The following is a 16,653-nucleotide window of genomic DNA, read 5'->3' as shown; positions in this document are numbered from 1 at the left end:
TGTGGGAACAAGAGTAAATGATAGGGCTTAGATGCAAGGTGCTGGGGTGCACCTGAGAGCCAGAATGACATGGGTATGCCTCTTGAAATCAGGCCATCAATAAGCAAGGTCCCCAAACCTAAAATGGATTTTTCAGAGCCAGACCACATCAGAGACTACATTCTCTAAATAACTTTCAGCACAGTGGAGTTGGTTACAAGCAAAATTGCATAACTGCAGTGCCCACCTAAGTACCTATCCCCCAATGTCTCAAAGACATAGAATGAATGGTACAGATTGTGACACTAGCCAAACTACAAAGGATAGTTCCTATGATTTCATCTATTGTGATATCGGGAGACAGGAAGAAGAAGGTGAACAAATAATCTGCTAATGCAGAGGTCACAGACCCAGGAGGAACTGAAGTAGCCAAACACCCATGTGCTCCTATTTGAGATACTGAGTTGAAGCAAGGGGTAAGTCCTGAATGGATGGTGGGCCAAATGTGCCAAGCAGTGCAAGGTCAAGCAGAACTTCAATCCTTTCCATAATCTCCATCATTTCCCAAAAGCTTAAAAACATATAATCTAATTTTACAATTTCTACGCATACACTCTTCAAGACAAGTGACTCCCAACTTCCCTTTTCCGTGTAGGCTGCTACCTCTAGTTCCCTCATATACATTCAGGAATCACAGGACGGAGTCAAGACTGCGGGTAGTGGAAATTCAATCTAGAGATTCTACTTGCTTACTTACCTTCTTTATGCTATCCTTATACTAGTTGTCACAGTAAGAGAGAACATGAGCATGGGGTGGCGAGGGAGGTGGGTGGGTGTTGGATTTTGACTGCTCAGAGTCTCTGGGTTATACAAATAAACATTGTGCCTTATTTAATGGAGGACAGCCAAGATGTAAAGAGGGTTTCAAAAAGCCAAGGCCAAGCAAGCCCTTTGTAGCTCAGCTCCTATTATGTTACTGGCAATAGCACTACAAACCAATGTAGAAAATGAGGTACTAGTAGGAGAGAGAGGAAAAGGAAGAAATAGCTGATCCTCTCTGGAAAGAAGGATGGCTGCAAAGCTTTCTTCTGTGGGCCGCTGCCTCTAAAGATACCCAATACAGTGACAGTAGCTTTTTCCTCCTTTCTTTTTATTTTTTGCTGGAGTGCAGTAGTGCCATCTCGGCTCACTGCAAACTCCACCTCCTGTGATTCTCCTGCCTCAGCCTCCTGAGTATCTGGGATTACAGGCACGCACCACGCCTGGCTAATTTTTAGTAGAATGGGGTTTCACCATGTGGCCAAGATGGTCTCAAACTTCTGATCTCAAATGATCCACCAGCCTCAGCCTCCTAAAGTGTTGGGATTACAGGCGTGACCTACCGTACCCGGCCCTCCTCTTACCTTTGTGTGACCACTCTTCTGTTTCAGAAGTCAAAACAGGACAAGCAACTAATAATTTTCATTCTGCCTATCTATACTCTAGTTGTATACAATTATTCTGAGAAATTACAGTTGAATTATTTTCCACTTCCAATGCTATTGGGCAAATCTTTCAGACATGATCCTGAGCATTTAAGACAATGGAGGAATTACCACAATTTCTAGCTAAAATGAGCCTATCATTTTAGTTTTTTTTTTTCGTTTTACTTTTAACTTTTTAATTTTCAAAATATGAGATGGGGGTCTCACTTTGTTGCCCAGGTTGATCTTGAACTCCTGGCCTCAAGTGATCACCCTGCCTCAGCCTCCCAAAGTGTTGGGATTACAGGCAGGAGTCACTGTACCCAACATCATTCATTTTAAAGCTTTGAAATGTTTTGATTGCATTGGGGTACTCAGATGAATTTTTTTTTTTTTTTTTTTTGAGACAGCGTCTTGTTCTGTAACACAGCCTGGAGTATAGTGGCACAATCTTGGCTCACTGCAAGCTCTGCCTCCTAGACTCAAGTGATCCTCCCACCTCAGCCTCCTGAGTAGCTGGGACTACAGGGACACACCATCATGCTCAGCTAGTTTTTTAATTTCTTGTAGACAAGTTCTCACTATATTTCCCCGGCTAGTGTCAAACTCATGGGCTCAAGTGATCCTCCGCCTCAGCCTCTCAAAGTGCTGGGATTACAGGTCTGAGTCACTGCACCCAGCATGTTTTTAAACATACCTGTTGATCACAAGAAAAACATATTTAAAAAATCACTATTGAAAAGCTCCACACTATAAGAAGCATGGATCAGTCAAATTATCTTTTAAAAGCCCTCCTTAATTCCAAGGAGACAAAGAAAGTATTGGTCATTAAACATGTAACATGTATGACTAATATTTATTATAGCTAATATAATAGTTTAGAACAAGGAAATTTAGTAGAGTTGTAACACTTTGGTGCACATATACAATTCAGCATAAGCCAAAGCCCTTTTAAAATAACCAATACTATCATTTTATGAACTCTTTATAAAATAAGCACAGTAGTACAGTATTTAAGCATCTCAAGTCTCCATTTTAGAGTTGATTATCAAGGAATGCCTGTTATAAATAAAGAGCTCTATGATGTTCTGCTTCTTTAGTTAATAAGGTAGGGAAATAAGTGACACACTTTTTAGAGGAATCCATGCAGTAGAGAGAAAGTCAGACTAGGTAGTCTCTAGGGATCTATTCAGTTCTGGGACTCTATGATCAGATGGCCTCTAAGGTTTCTTCTAGTTCAGAAAATAGAGGTACCTGGAATACAATTTTTTCCATTTTAAATGGTTATATAGGTTAATAGTATTTTTTGCTTTTCAAAATTCACTGCTGGTGATGTCTATTACTTATATGATGTCATGTCTTTGGCCAGGAATGCAATCCTAACTAGTTTCGTTCCAGGAAAACATTTCATTTTATAGGAAGCATATCCCAGAAACATTACAAAATACTAGTCCCAATATAAGTAACATTTACCAGCTAGACTCTGGGCTACACTTTAAAATATCTGATGTTCAGCCAGGGGTGGTGGCTTATGCTTGTAATCCCAGCACTTTGGGAGGCTGAGGCAGGAGGTCACTTGAACTCAGGAGTTCAAGGCCAGCTTGGGCAACACAGTAAGACATTGTCTCTACAAAAAAAAAAAAAAAAAAAAAATTAATTATCAAAAAAAACAAAAAATATATCTGATGTTATTTCTCTCAAGTTCAACAATAAATAAATAATCCAAAGTACATTTTTATTTGCAGCAAAATTTAAGATAGATGGTACTTTTTTTTTTTTTTTTTTTCTGAGACAAGCTCTGGCTCTATTGCCCAGGTTGGAGTGCAGTGGTATGATCTCGGCTCATTGCAACCTCCACCTCCCGGGCTCAAGACATCCTCCCATCTCAGCCTCCCAAGTAGTTGGGACCACAGGCACTCACCACCATACCCAGCTAATTTTTGCATTTTTTGTAGAGACAGGGTTTCGCCATGTTGCCCAGGCTGGTCTTGAACTCATGAGCTCAAGCGATCTGCCTCAGCCTCCCAAAGTGCTGAGATTACAGGTGTGAGACACTGTGTCCAGCTGATGGTACTCGTAAAAGTAGGCATCCAAACTCAACACCTGAAAAACTGAAATGTGATGTTAAACTACATCTGAAAATTTAAAAATGTATTTAAAAATCTAAATAAAGCTTACAACTTCCTTATTTTATTTCCTTTATTTTAACGTGTCAAAAAAACACTTAAAGATATTCTTCTGAATACATATAAGCAGCCTCTCAGCATTCAGAACTATGCAAATAATTTTTCAATATGACAAAATGAAAAATGTACATACTTTAGGGTAGCGCTTAATACTTATCTTTGAAATCTATTGCTGATGCTATGTCTAAGGAGCAATGACTCAACCAGAAAAAATAGTAAAGGCTGCCTTTTCCTTTTTAAAGTGCTTATTAGCTTTATATCCAAAAACAATGGTTTTTACAAATACGTAATACTGAAAGGTGCTCAAAAAGTCACCACTTACTTATCTGCATTAATGAAGATTGCTTCCAATGGCTCTCAATCAAATGCTTCAAATCAAGACAGTGCTAAGTTCCAGCAGCATGAACAGTGACAGCAGAACAAACTCCAGCACATTTTCAGTGGATCACAGCAGATCGGAGAAAGTATAACAGCTTTTGAGTATGTTACACATCCAAGAGCCTTATCTTTCGCTCCACATATATGGTAAACATAAAAGAAAAAAGAAACAGTTCGTCTCCCTATAGAGCATTTTATACTATAGGAAGGGATTCAAATTCTCTTATTATTTAACAAAACTCTTGTTTCTATATAGAGGAGATATTATATTCTTAATGTTTACAACAAAGCCTATTTCCACCAAAAAAGCAAGAAGAAATTAATAAATGAAATCCTGAACTCTAAAAACCTAAGAAATAAAATTGTGAACAATTCTGAAATGAAGTGTTTTTTTTTAAAGGCTAATACAAACATACCAAAATAGAATTTCTGAGCATGAAATATGTGATTTCATTTCAATCGTATCACTTTCATCTGATTGAAAAATTTAGAAAAGATAAGGATCATCTTAATCTCACTGCTTTCTGTATGAGACTATCATTCCAATTCACGCCCTCAATACACACCACTGTCCAACAGTCTTATAGTGAGTATCCTCTCAGGTCCCTGTCTGCTTGCTGAACCTTAAGCTGGCTTTACCCCTCCTTTCTGTCTGCTCCCAAATGCTCTACATATCTCAAGAGGAAAATATTCCTTTAAAAAAATGACAATTTAAATATAGTGTGATAATGCTACATTTGATTTAAAGTAGTAATAAATTATAAATTGCCAAATAACTTAATGTAATTCATGATGCAAATCCTTGGTATAAAAATAATCCATATTGCCCTGAATATAATAAAGCAATCCAGTGATTTTTAAATTAGTTATGAAATAAAGGCAAAAAATAAGATGTAAAATACTATTTATAAAAGTCAAGTAAGAAACCAGCTACCATAAATCTTTTTACAAAGATAAATGTAATGTGGCTTACTACTTCTAAAAATTGTTAGGGAGGTCTGGAATCAGTGGTTTCAAAAATGACTCTAGGGAAAATAGAGACTGAATTATATATTATTGTGATGTACAACATATTAACTATATATATAATAATAATAATACTGCAATAGGGAGTAATTAATCTTTAGGCGTGCTACTTCCTGACAAGTACGTTTCTTTTTCAAAGTATTTGCTGTAACCAATTAATTTTTAAATGTTAGTTTTCAAAAACGTTTCTACTTGAGATACTTATGTTATTCTTATTAATACCAGAAGTCTAGAATAGTGATAAAATGCCTATAAAATAAAATAATGATTGTTCTTGCATCTTCTGTTATTGTTACAAATACACATTAAAATAGATAACATTGCTACAGCTGGAAATTAAAAATATCCAAATCTGTTAGAAAGAAGTGGAAAAGGAAAGAAAAATGGAAAATTCTTATTTAAAAATGGATCTGAAGTTCTTGTATTTCTTAAGAACTTGACTTATCAAATCACAGTTTATCTTCTTTCTGAAACCAAGTTGTGTCTTCCACCATTCATTCACGTGATATGTCAACTCTCCATTTTGTAGGTCTCAGTTTGAATTTTCTTGAATGTTTGCAAAACTGGTACTGGACTTGAGACGTTTGGCTAGACAAATCAAAAGAATTGTATTTTAACTTAAATTTAATTATCAAACATAATTATTTACTATTTTTATGTAAACTACAGTATTTGTCTATCAATTCTATGTTTGAATCCTAACAGTTCCAGCCTTATAAGAATTAAAACCTAATTAAAACTTTTTTCTACCAACCTCAAAAAACATAACTTTGTTAGAAATTGCACGACTTTGCTAGAAGCAGTATCAAATAAAACAACATTATTTATATCTTCTTGAACATCACAATCTTAAATATGTAATGTAGGTGAAATAAATATACTTAGACAATGAAAGCGCTATAAGGTAGAATAACAAAATTATACATCTAAAAGTCTAAGTTAGAAATCCAAATCTAAATTTCTCTCTCTTTTTTTTTTTTTTTTTTTGAGACGGAGTCTCGCTCTATCGCCCGGGCTGGAGTGCAGTGGCCGGATCTCAGCTCACTGCAAGCTCCGCCTCCCGGGTTTACGCCATTCTCCTGCCTCAACCTCCCGAGTAGCTGGGACTACAGGCGCCCGCCACCTTGCCCGGCTAGTTTTTTGTATTTTTTAGTAGAGACGGGGTTTCACCGTGTTGGCCAGGATGGTCTCGATCTCCTGACCTCGTGATCCGCCCGTCTCGGCCTCCCAAAGTGCTGGGATTACAGGCTTGAGCCACCGTGCCCGGCCTAAATTTCTCTTAAAAGAATTCAGTGAAAACTTCCTCAACCTGATAAAGAGCATATACAAAGATTCTATAGCAATCATTATGCTTAATTGTGAAAGACTGAATGATTTTTCCCCCTAAGATCCCCCTAAGATCTAGAATAAGACAAAAATACCTGGTCTTGCTCGACATCATGCCACTAATTTATCACCAGTGCAACAAGGCAAGAGAAAGAAAAGGAAAGGTATATATATTGAAAATAAAGAAATACAACTGCTTCTATTTTCAGGTGAAAAAAAATTCAGTGAAAGAACTCTGTAATGGAAAAAAAAAAAAAAATTTTTAATGACCCTCAAAGAAAAGTGAATTGTATATTATTATGGAATCCTGCATTATGAAAAAAATCTTTAAAGATGCTCAAAGAAAAGTGACTTTTATGTTATATACACACACAAACACATATGGCAGCTAACAAAATACATGACCATCAATTCTGATTTGATGCTAATGAGACTGAGTCATTAGGGTTAAAAAAACAAATCATGGCTATTTGGCTTGGTAATATGTTTTGTACTTACAGTTAAACATGAATGTTTCTCATGTTCTAGAAATGAAAAACAATCATGCCCACAGTGAGCGCATTTATACTGAGTAACTAAGAGTGTCCCTACTTCAGAGCTTCACAAAACTTGGGTAGGGGTTATGATTTAGCAGCTCTGCAATGAGACCCTAGTACCTGTACTTTTTTTTAAAGCTCTGTAGATAATTCTGATATGTAGCCAAGGATGAGAACCAGTGTTTCTGCTTATTTTATTTTTATTTTTTATTTTTTATTTTTTGATTTTTAGACAGAGTCTCGTCTCTGTCGCCCAGGCTGGAGTGCAGTGGCTCGATCTCAGCTCACTGCAAGCTTCACCTCCCGGGTTCACGCCATTCTCCTGCCTCAGCTTCCCGAATAGCTGGGACTACAGGCACCTGCCACCACGCTCAGCTAATTTTTTTTTTTTTTGTATTTTTAGTAGAGACGGGGTTTCACCATGTTAGCCAGAATGGTCTCGATCTCCTGACCTCGTGATCTGCCCGCCTTGGCCTCCCAAAGTGTTGGGATTACAGGCATGAGCCACCGCGCCCGGCCTACCAGTGTCTCTGGTTTCCATCAGGGTCCCCCTGACCACCACTGTAAGTGGAAAATGACAACATGACTTCCTGGACCAGTGTACTGCTTCAGCTTAAACTAAAGGGAAAACTTAAACTAAAAACATTGACCTAAACTAAAATCTACTTCTTAAGCCTTCAGCAGATTTGGGAGGCAAACCAAATCAATAGTTTGGGTTTTTGAGAATTACTTTGTTAAAAACTACTAGAAGTGATCTAGCTTCTGACTAAATTTCAAATGACTTAATAAACTGGCCAAGTTAAATACGAATGAGTACATACACCTACAACTTCCTTGCCTTTATATTCCCTACCTGATAAATCCCCACATCCTTTAAAATTCTACCCCAGGGATCATCTAATGGTGACTTTCAACACCTCTAATGCAGTCAGCTGCTCCCTCCAGGCAGGGGAGACAAACAAATAGAGAATAAATGAAGAAGATGATTTAAATAACCTATTATTTAATTAAAATTAGCTTAAGTGATTAAGTGCCATTAAAGAAAGACGGCACAGAAAAATGAATGGAGGGGTGTACTCTTAGACTGGGGAGTCATAAAAGGTCTCTTTGAGCAAGTAACTTTAGAGCTAAGACCTGGCTTGCAAGAAGCCAGGTAAGGAAAGAGGGAAGGGCCTTGGAAAAGCGGCAGTGTGAATGAGCTTGGTAGCAGAGAAGAACAGAAAGGAACCAGACTGTCCACAGCACCATGAGCAATGAGGAGAATGGATGTGACGAGTTTAGAAAGGTGGCTATGGGGCAGGTCATGTACAGCTTGGAGAACAGACCCTGGAAAGTAAGTTTGGATTTATTCTAGGTACAATGGGAACACATTAAGGGTTCCAAGTAGTAGAGAAACATGGTGAATTTGTGTTTAAAAAATTATTTTAGCCACTATATGGCATATGGATTTTAGTAGATCAAGAAATGGAAGGAGGGATACCAGTTAAGAGGCTCTTGCATTAGTACAGGTAAGAGATGAAGGGCCAGGTGCGGTGGCTCACGCCTGTAGTCCCAGCACTCTGGGAGGCCAAGGTGAGCAGATCACAAGGTCAGGAGTTTGACACCAGCCTGGCCAATATGTTGAAACCCCGTCTCTACTAAAAATACATGGGCGTGGTAGCATGTGCCTGTACTCCCAGCTACTCAGGAGAATGGGGCAGGAGAATAGCTTGAAACCAGGAGATGGGGTTGCAGTGAGCCAAGATCGTGCCACTGCACTCCAGCCTGGGTGATAGAGTGAGACTCTGTCTCAAAAAAAATAAATAAATAAGAGAGAGATGAAGATGGCTTGGTTTACCAGTGGAGGGAGACAGAAGACTAACTAAGTAGGACTGGCAGCATACTTGCTAATGAATTAAAAGGGGATGAGGAGGGGAATGTGGGAATGGAAAAATGAAAGAAAGAAAAGAAGTAAGAAATGACTACAAGGTTTGTGGCTTCCATAGCAAATAGTGACACTGGTAGTGACTTTTACTGTGACGACAAACAAAAAATCCTGATCAGAAGTAGTAAATACTTTCCATAAAGTTAAATAGGTTTGCAAGGCAAATAAGATGCTAAACTTTAAAAGTATACCAAGCTCTGAAAAATAGTTTCTCAATGGTGAGGTGCCCACAATATTTTGCTGTTATTCTGAATAAGTACTTCAAGGACCTGAGCTACTACATATTTACAGAATGCTGGCAGCCTTCAAAAAGCTTTACTAAATACACCCGTGACAAAGACTCTCCCCTCTAGTAGCATTTTAAGGTGATGAAACATTACAAATTCAGTTCAAACTCATCTACAGGTAACTTTTTTAAAAAGTTAGATATATTAGAAGCAAAGTTAGATGAAACAGTGATCGAAATTTACGGGGAAAAGAATTTTTATATCATACATTCCTAGACTACAAACAGTATTTGAGAGAAAAGAAAGTTAACTTTTTTCCCTAAAAAGTTCTCTTTTTTAAAAACTAAAATTATTAAAGCATAAGCCCATACTTTCATTCTGATAATAAACAAGAAACCCACGTGACTTAGAAGCCACTCTTCTTTAGCTGGATGGGATCTCTAGTTAGTGCTTCTTTTGCTCTGGCCTATTTCATAGGGAGAAAGAAAGGGAATGAATATGTATTGAGCATATACTATTATGTCAAGTAATCTCCTTGGAACTACGATTCCCATTTGTTCACAAACTGCCTGTATGTTAGCTATAGTTTCTTCCTGCCTGCCACACTTTTAGGTGGTTCTAAGACCCATAACTCCAGTGGATCTAAGAGCTGTCTGTATCTCCCTGCTATTGCCATGTCAGGAGTGCAAAGCCTCTGTTGCTATTCTTCTGTTGTTGCCAACCTTATTCCAGGGGTAATCTAGCATTTTCAATTTAATCATCTGAAAGACACCGTGTTTTAACTTTTTTTTTTGAGACATTCTCACTCTGCCCCCCCAGGCTAGAGTGCAGTGGCACGATCTCGGTTCACTGCGACCTCCGCCTCCCAAGTTCAAGTGATTCTCTCCCCTCAGCCTGCTGAGTAGCTAGACCTACAGGCATGTGCCACCACACCCGGCTAATTTTTTGTATCTTTAGTAGAGATGGGGTTTCACTGTGTTAGCCAGGTCTTGATCTCCTGACATCGTGATCCACCCGCCTCAGCCTCCCAAAGTGTCCGAAGTGCTGGGATTACAGGCGTGAGCCACTGCGCCCGGCCCTGTTTTAACTTTATATTGTCTACGCTTATAAAATTTTCACAGATCTTTTTCACAGTAAGCATGACTGTAAAATTTAAAGCAGAGAGTCCTTTTAGGCTAATCCACTTTGAGTTCTCAGAGTAGTTATCATTTCTAAAACAGGTCTAAGTTTTTAAAATACAGGCTTTTATCTATAAAATAAATAATTGTAAAAAACTTACGCAGAATGAGTTTGCGTTTCTTTTGTTCTGAGTGAAGAAAACTACTAAGGTAGAATACAACAGGTAGAAAGAGAATGAACACAGAAACAGCAATTACAGGCACTGTGTCACTGCAAGGGACTGAACAGTTGAAAGTTCGACTCCAAAGTTTTCGGGTGATGTTCATCTGGAACAAGAACAAACAATATCATTCTATTTTATATTTAACTTGTCTTCAATTTCTTATAATCATTTTGCTAATAACTAAACAGGAACCTAGAATTTAGACTAAATACATACCTCTAAAAACCTACTGATAGTTGAGGACAACTTCTTCTGCCACGAAAAAAAACCTGGTTCACAGTCATTGTATAAATTTATATCCATACAGAAATTTCATATTCTAAGTCCATAACACTGACCAAAGTATTCTAGAATGTCAGCCATTTGTACATTCAAACAGAGAACTTGTATGAAGAGGAATATAGTTAGGCCCTGTTTTATTCATTTACAAAATATTTATTATTTATTGAGAGCCTACTAGAAACCAGGTACTGTTTTAGGCAATAGGAAGGGAGCAGTAAAAACAAACAAAAATCCACACTGTACATTTCATTTCAAGTGCTTTTTAACCATCTCAAATATTATTGGTCCTTATAGTTCCCTCTGAGCTGCTGTGATAATTCACACTCATTCTCAATTCTTACGCTTATTAATTTTGACCTCAAGTTCTCCACTCTGAGCCAATAATTTCTCAGTTTCCTCTGATGTCCCAATACTCAGGCATCATAGTGCCTAAAAAGGCATGACTGCCATCTAGTGGCACCCTATGTAAAGGCAGGCTATAAAATGGAGAAAAAAAAATTTTTTTGACCATTCAATTTGTTTATTAAGCTCATTTATATGCTAGACTGTCCTAAATACTGAATGGTGAACAAAAAAAGCCTAAGTCCTTGTCCTCATGTGGCTTATATTTTAGTGAGGAAGACAGACTATAAACAAATATTATCAGATGGTAACAGATATAAGAAAATAAAACAATGGAATAGGAAGTTATTGAGGAATGGCTTCTAAAACAGGTAGTGAAATCCAGAAACGTCTTTTTTTTTTTTTTGAAACAGAGTCTCACTTTGTTGCCCAGGCTGGAGTGCGGTGGTGCAATCTTGGCTCACTGCAACCTCTGCCTCCAGGGTTCAAGCGATTTTCCTGCCTCAGCCTCCTGAGTAGCTGGGATAATAGGCGTGTGCCACTATGCCTGGCTAATTTTTGTATTTTCAGTAGAGATGGGGGCTTCACCATGTTGGTCAGGCTGGTCTTGAACTCCTGACCTCGTGATCTGCCCGCCTCGGCCTCCCAAAGTGCTAGGATTACAGGTGTGAGTCACCACGCCCCACCCAGAAACTTCTTAAAATAGCAGTAAGCGCACAAGAAACTGAAATATAAACATATAACAATACCTACACCTCTGCAAATGGCACATATTTTCAAATTTAAAAAGATTAAATGTACCAAATCATCAACTCAACTTATGAAGTGCCTAATTAATTTCTGTTTTATTTTATTTTTATCCTACCCATGAGACTACTAGGGAAATATCCATTTTGGTTTAACAGACCAGGATATTCTAAAACTTTACTACTTTATAACTAGTTATTTTTGGTTGAAGACAGAATATGCAGATTCCACCGTATCTCCAAAAAGAATAATCACACTGAAGGTACACTCAATAACACTCTAAGATATGTATCACATCAGAAGCGAAGTACTTACTGCATCTTCCACGTCAATGCATAAATGTGTTCCAGGTTCAGCCTTATTCTCAAGTTCATTCATTTTTTGCATTTCACTGTACAGACTACTCAGAGTTTTGTATGCTTCACGACAGTTTTTGCATACTTCTGAATAATTTTTTGTCTGTAAAAGACTATGTGCATTCCCCTAAAATGACAAAGGCACATGTAATATATACAATAAACATTACACACAATATCTCTTTAATGTAAGCTATTTGCCTTTCTAGAAGACAGGAAACAATATGGTATGTTAAAGTGCTAAGCTGTGATGTTGGGTAGGTTACTAAATCACTCTGAGTCTCAGTTTTATCATCTATAAAATAAAACGACCTCTACCTGTATTATAAGTCCAAAGGATTAGAGATCTGGTATGTGAAGCAGATGGCAAACTGTTTGGAACTTTCTAGGTGCCTCTAAATTTTGAAAACTGCTACATTAGCTAATGTTAACTGAAGATAACAATAATTCATATGCCAAATTACTAGTAACTAAATACAAAATTTCCTAAATTATCTCATTACAAACCTGCAGTTATCTATCCTACTCTCACTGAATAAATAAAATAGGTTCCTGCCTATGCTGACTTCAATACCATAGTTTACCTTGCTGAGACAGGACTTTTTAAATGAAAAGGGAAAAGGCACCAAAACTGCATCCCCACTCAATTCTCTCATCACAAGGCTCATAATCCAGGTCTTTCTAGTCAACAAAAAGGGCCAAATACCAAAGAATTGTATAACCTAAAATGAGGAGAGTAGAGGTACATAAAATATTATGCTAGTAATACCGAATTTATTGAGAGTTTTTAGCATGAAGGGCTGTTGAATTTTGTCAAAGGCCTTTTCTGCATCTATTGAGATAATCATGTGGTTTTTGTCTTTGGTTCTATTTATATGCTGGATTACGTTTATTGATTTGTGTATGTTAAACCAGCCTTGCATCCCAGGGATGAAGCCCACTTGATCATGCTGGATAAGCTTTTTGATGTGCTGCTGGATTCGGCTTGCCAGTATTTTATTGAGGATTTTTGCATCAGAGATATTGGTCTAAAATTCTCTTTTTTTGTTGTGTCTCTGCCAGGCTTTGGTATCAGGATGATAATAAGAGCTATTTATGACAAACCCACAGCCAATATCATACTGAATGGGCAAAAACTGGAAGCATTCCCTTTGAAAACTGGCACAAGACAGGGATGCCCTCTCTCACCACTCCTATTCAACACAGTGTTGGAAGTTCTGGCTAGGGCAATCAGGCAAGAGAAAGAAATCAAGGGTATTCAGTTAGGAAAAGAAGAAGTCAAATTGTCCCTGTTTGCAGATGACATGATTGTATATTTAGAAAACTCCATCATCTCAGCCCAAAATCTCCTTAAGCTGATAAGCAACTTCAGCAAAGTCTCAGGATACAAAATTAATGTGCAAAAATCACAAGCATTCCTATACTCCAGTAACAGACAAACAGAGAGCCTAATCATTAATGAACTTCCATTCACAATTGCTTCAAAGAGAATAAAATACCTAGGAATCCAACTTACAAGGGATGTAAAGGACCTCTTCAAGGAGAACTACAAACCACTGCTCAGTGAAATAAAAGAGGACACAAACAAATGGAAGAACATACCATGCTCATGGATAGGAAGAATTAATATCGTGAAAATGGCCATACTGCCCAAGGTGATTTATAGATTCAATGCCATCCCCATCAAGCTACCAATGAGTTTCTTCACAGAATTGGAAAAAACTGCTTTAAAGTTCATATGGAACCAAAAAAGGGCCTGCATTGCCAAGACAATCCTAAGTCAAAAGAACAAAGCTGGAGGCATCACGATACCTGACTTCAAACTATACTACAAGGCTACCGTAACCAAAACAGCATGGTACTGTTACCAAAACAGAGGTATAGAACAATGGAACAGAACAGAGTCCTCAGAAATAATACCACGCATCTACAGCCATCTGATCTTTGACAAACCTGAGAAAAACAAGAAATAGGGAAAGGATTCCCTATTTAATAAATGGTGCTATGAAAATTGGCTAGCCATAAGTAGAAAGCTGAAACTGGATCCTTTCCTTACACCTTATACGAAAATTAATTCAAGATGGATTAGAGACTTAAATGTTAGACCTAATACCATAAAAACCCTAAAAGAAAACCTAGGTAATACCATTCAGGACATAGGCATGGGCAAAGACTTCATGTCTAAAACACCAAAAGCAACGGCAACAAAAGCCAAAATTGACAAATGGGATCTAATTAAACTCAAGAGCTTCTGCACAGCAAAAGAAACTACCATCAGAGTGAACAGGCAACCTACAGAATGGGAGAAAATTTTTGCAAACTACTCATCTAACAAAGGGCTAATATCCAGAACCTACAAAGAACTCAAACAAATTTACAAGAAAAAAACAAACAATCCCATCCAAAAGTGGGCAAAGGATATGAACAGACATTTCTCAAAAGAAGACATGCATACAGCCAACAGACACATGAAAAAATGCTCATCATCACTGGCCATCAGAGAAATGCAAATCAAAACCACAATGAGATACCATCTCACACCAGTTAGAATGGCAATCATTAAAAAGTCAGGAAACAACAGGTGCTAGAGAGGATGTGGAGAAATAGGAACACTTTTACACTGTTGGTGGGATTGTAAACTAGTTCAACCATTATGGAAAACAGTATGGCAATTCCTCAAGGATCTAGAACTAGAAGTACCATACGACCCAGCCATCCCATTACGGGGTATATACCCAAAGGATTATAAATCATGCTGCTATAAAGACACATGCACACGTATGTTCATTGCGGCACTATTCACAATAGCAAAGACTTGGAATCAACCCAAATGTCCATCAGTGACAGACTGGATTAAGAAAATGTGGCACATATACACCATGGAATACTATGCAGCCATAAAAAAGGATGAGTTTGTGTCCTTTGTAGGGACATGGATGCAGCTGGAAACCATCATTCTCAGCAAACTATCACAAGAACAGAAAACCAAACACCGCATGTTCTCACTCATAGGTGGGAACTGAACAATGAGATCACTTTGACTTGGGAAGGGGAACATCACACACCGGGGCCTATTATGGGGAAGGGGGATGGGGGAGGGATTGCATTGGGAGTTATACCTGATGTAAATGATGAGTTGATGGGTGCTGACGAGTTGATGGGTGCAGCACACCAACATGGCACAAGTATACATATGTAACAAACCTGCACCTTATGCACATGTACCCTAGAACTTAAAGGATAATAATAAAAAAAATTTTTTTTTAAATTATGCTAGTAAATCTCAATCTTTTGTACTTCTAGACTGACACTTGACTTTTCAAGAATAAGTTTGCTAAACAGTCAATTCACACCTTTGCTTTCTATGCTAGTTATTCTTTACCTTCTAGTATGAAGAAAGGATATTAACTGAACATTGGGATGAAAGAGAAAAGAGGAAAGAGAAAAATCAAACTAATTACACTGATGTAGGCCCAACAATGTGACCCTCACCATCTATTTGACAGAAAAACTAAGTCTCTCCTTAGTCTGCTACAAGAAATAGCCTATTGCTTGTTTTTCACAGAACAATTGTGCACTTAGCTAAAACTGAGCACAGGGCCAGGCGCGGTGACTCACGTCTGTAATCCCAGCACTTTGGGAGGCCGAGGTGGGCGGATCACAAGGTCAGGACATCGAGACCATCCTGGCTAACACAGTGAAACCCCGTCTCTACTAAAAAGACAAAAAGTTAGCTGGGCATGGTAGCAGGCGCCTGTAGTCCCAGCTACTCAGGAGGCTGAGGCAGGAGAATGGTGTGAATTCGGGAGGTGGAGCTTGCAGTGAGCTGAGATCGCGCCACTGCACCCCCGCCTGGGTGACAGAGCAAGACTCTGTCTCAAAAAAAAAAAAAAAAAAAAAATTGAGCACATGATCAATTTAGCTAAAATTGTGCACATAATCTTGATGGGGAGTAATTTAACCTTTTTTTTTTCTTTTTTGCCCAGACAAATTTCAAACTCCTGGGCTCAAATGATCCTCCCACCTCAACCTTCCAAAGTGCTGGGATTACAGGCAGGAGTCATCATACCTGGTTGCCATTTTTATTAAAATTTAAAATGCACCTATCTTCTGATAATGTGGAAGTTGCAGACATTAGGATGAAATCATCTTTGTCAGACCCAGACAAAATACAGCCAGGAAGGCCCAAAGGAGAGGAGACTCATGCTTATGTGTCTGACATAGCTGTTTCCAAGGACTTTCTAAAAACCCCACAAGAAACCCTTTCACACCCTTCATGCAACTCCTGCTTTCACATGGTTTACCACTACCATTCTTTAGGACTGCAGTGATTTGGATAAGATGCGCTCAGAAGAACACTTGCCCAGTAATGGCATCTCCACCAATGAACTGACGACAACTCTGGCTTTGAGCCTCTGGAACCAGTGAACTCAGTTTCTAAGCAGCTTGTGTGAACCTCTCCCTTTTTGCTAGCAAAAGCTTCCCTTTACCCTTCCCTCACTGGATGTACTGGTGGTTTGCCAGTGCGTTCCAAATTAT

The 16,653-nt window shown here is 38.2% G+C and overlaps 1 protein-coding gene across 2 annotated transcripts in view; it reads right to left on the bottom strand.

Annotated features, from left to right (window-relative positions):
- Positions 1 to 2,281: 2,281 nt before the first annotated feature.
- The window catches only part of OSTM1 (osteoclastogenesis associated transmembrane protein 1), a 35,982-nt gene continuing 21,610 nt past the window's right edge, over positions 2,282 to 16,653 (bottom strand). Inside the window, exons 4-7 of one of the 2 annotated variants that reach the window (XR_002730379.2) lie at positions 12,074 to 12,241; positions 10,325 to 10,490; positions 3,951 to 5,620; positions 2,282 to 2,696 (exon numbers count right to left, since the gene is read on the bottom strand). Coding sequence is in view for 1 of the 2 variants with exons in the window: in XM_023205964.2 (XP_023061732.1) it covers positions 5,565 to 5,620; positions 10,325 to 10,490; positions 12,074 to 12,241 (390 nt within the window). In the remaining variant the exon portion in view is untranslated. Of the gene's footprint in view, positions 2,697 to 3,616; positions 5,621 to 10,324; positions 10,491 to 12,073; positions 12,242 to 16,653 lie in introns of those variants that run through there. The other variant, XM_023205964.2, reaches the window with a different exon arrangement.

Source organism: Piliocolobus tephrosceles, chromosome 5 (assembly GCF_002776525.5).
Source record: "Piliocolobus tephrosceles isolate RC106 chromosome 5, ASM277652v3, whole genome shotgun sequence".
Classification (NCBI taxonomy): domain Eukaryota; kingdom Metazoa; phylum Chordata; class Mammalia; order Primates; family Cercopithecidae; genus Piliocolobus; species Piliocolobus tephrosceles.
This window is presented reverse-complemented; position numbering and strand designations above follow the sequence as displayed.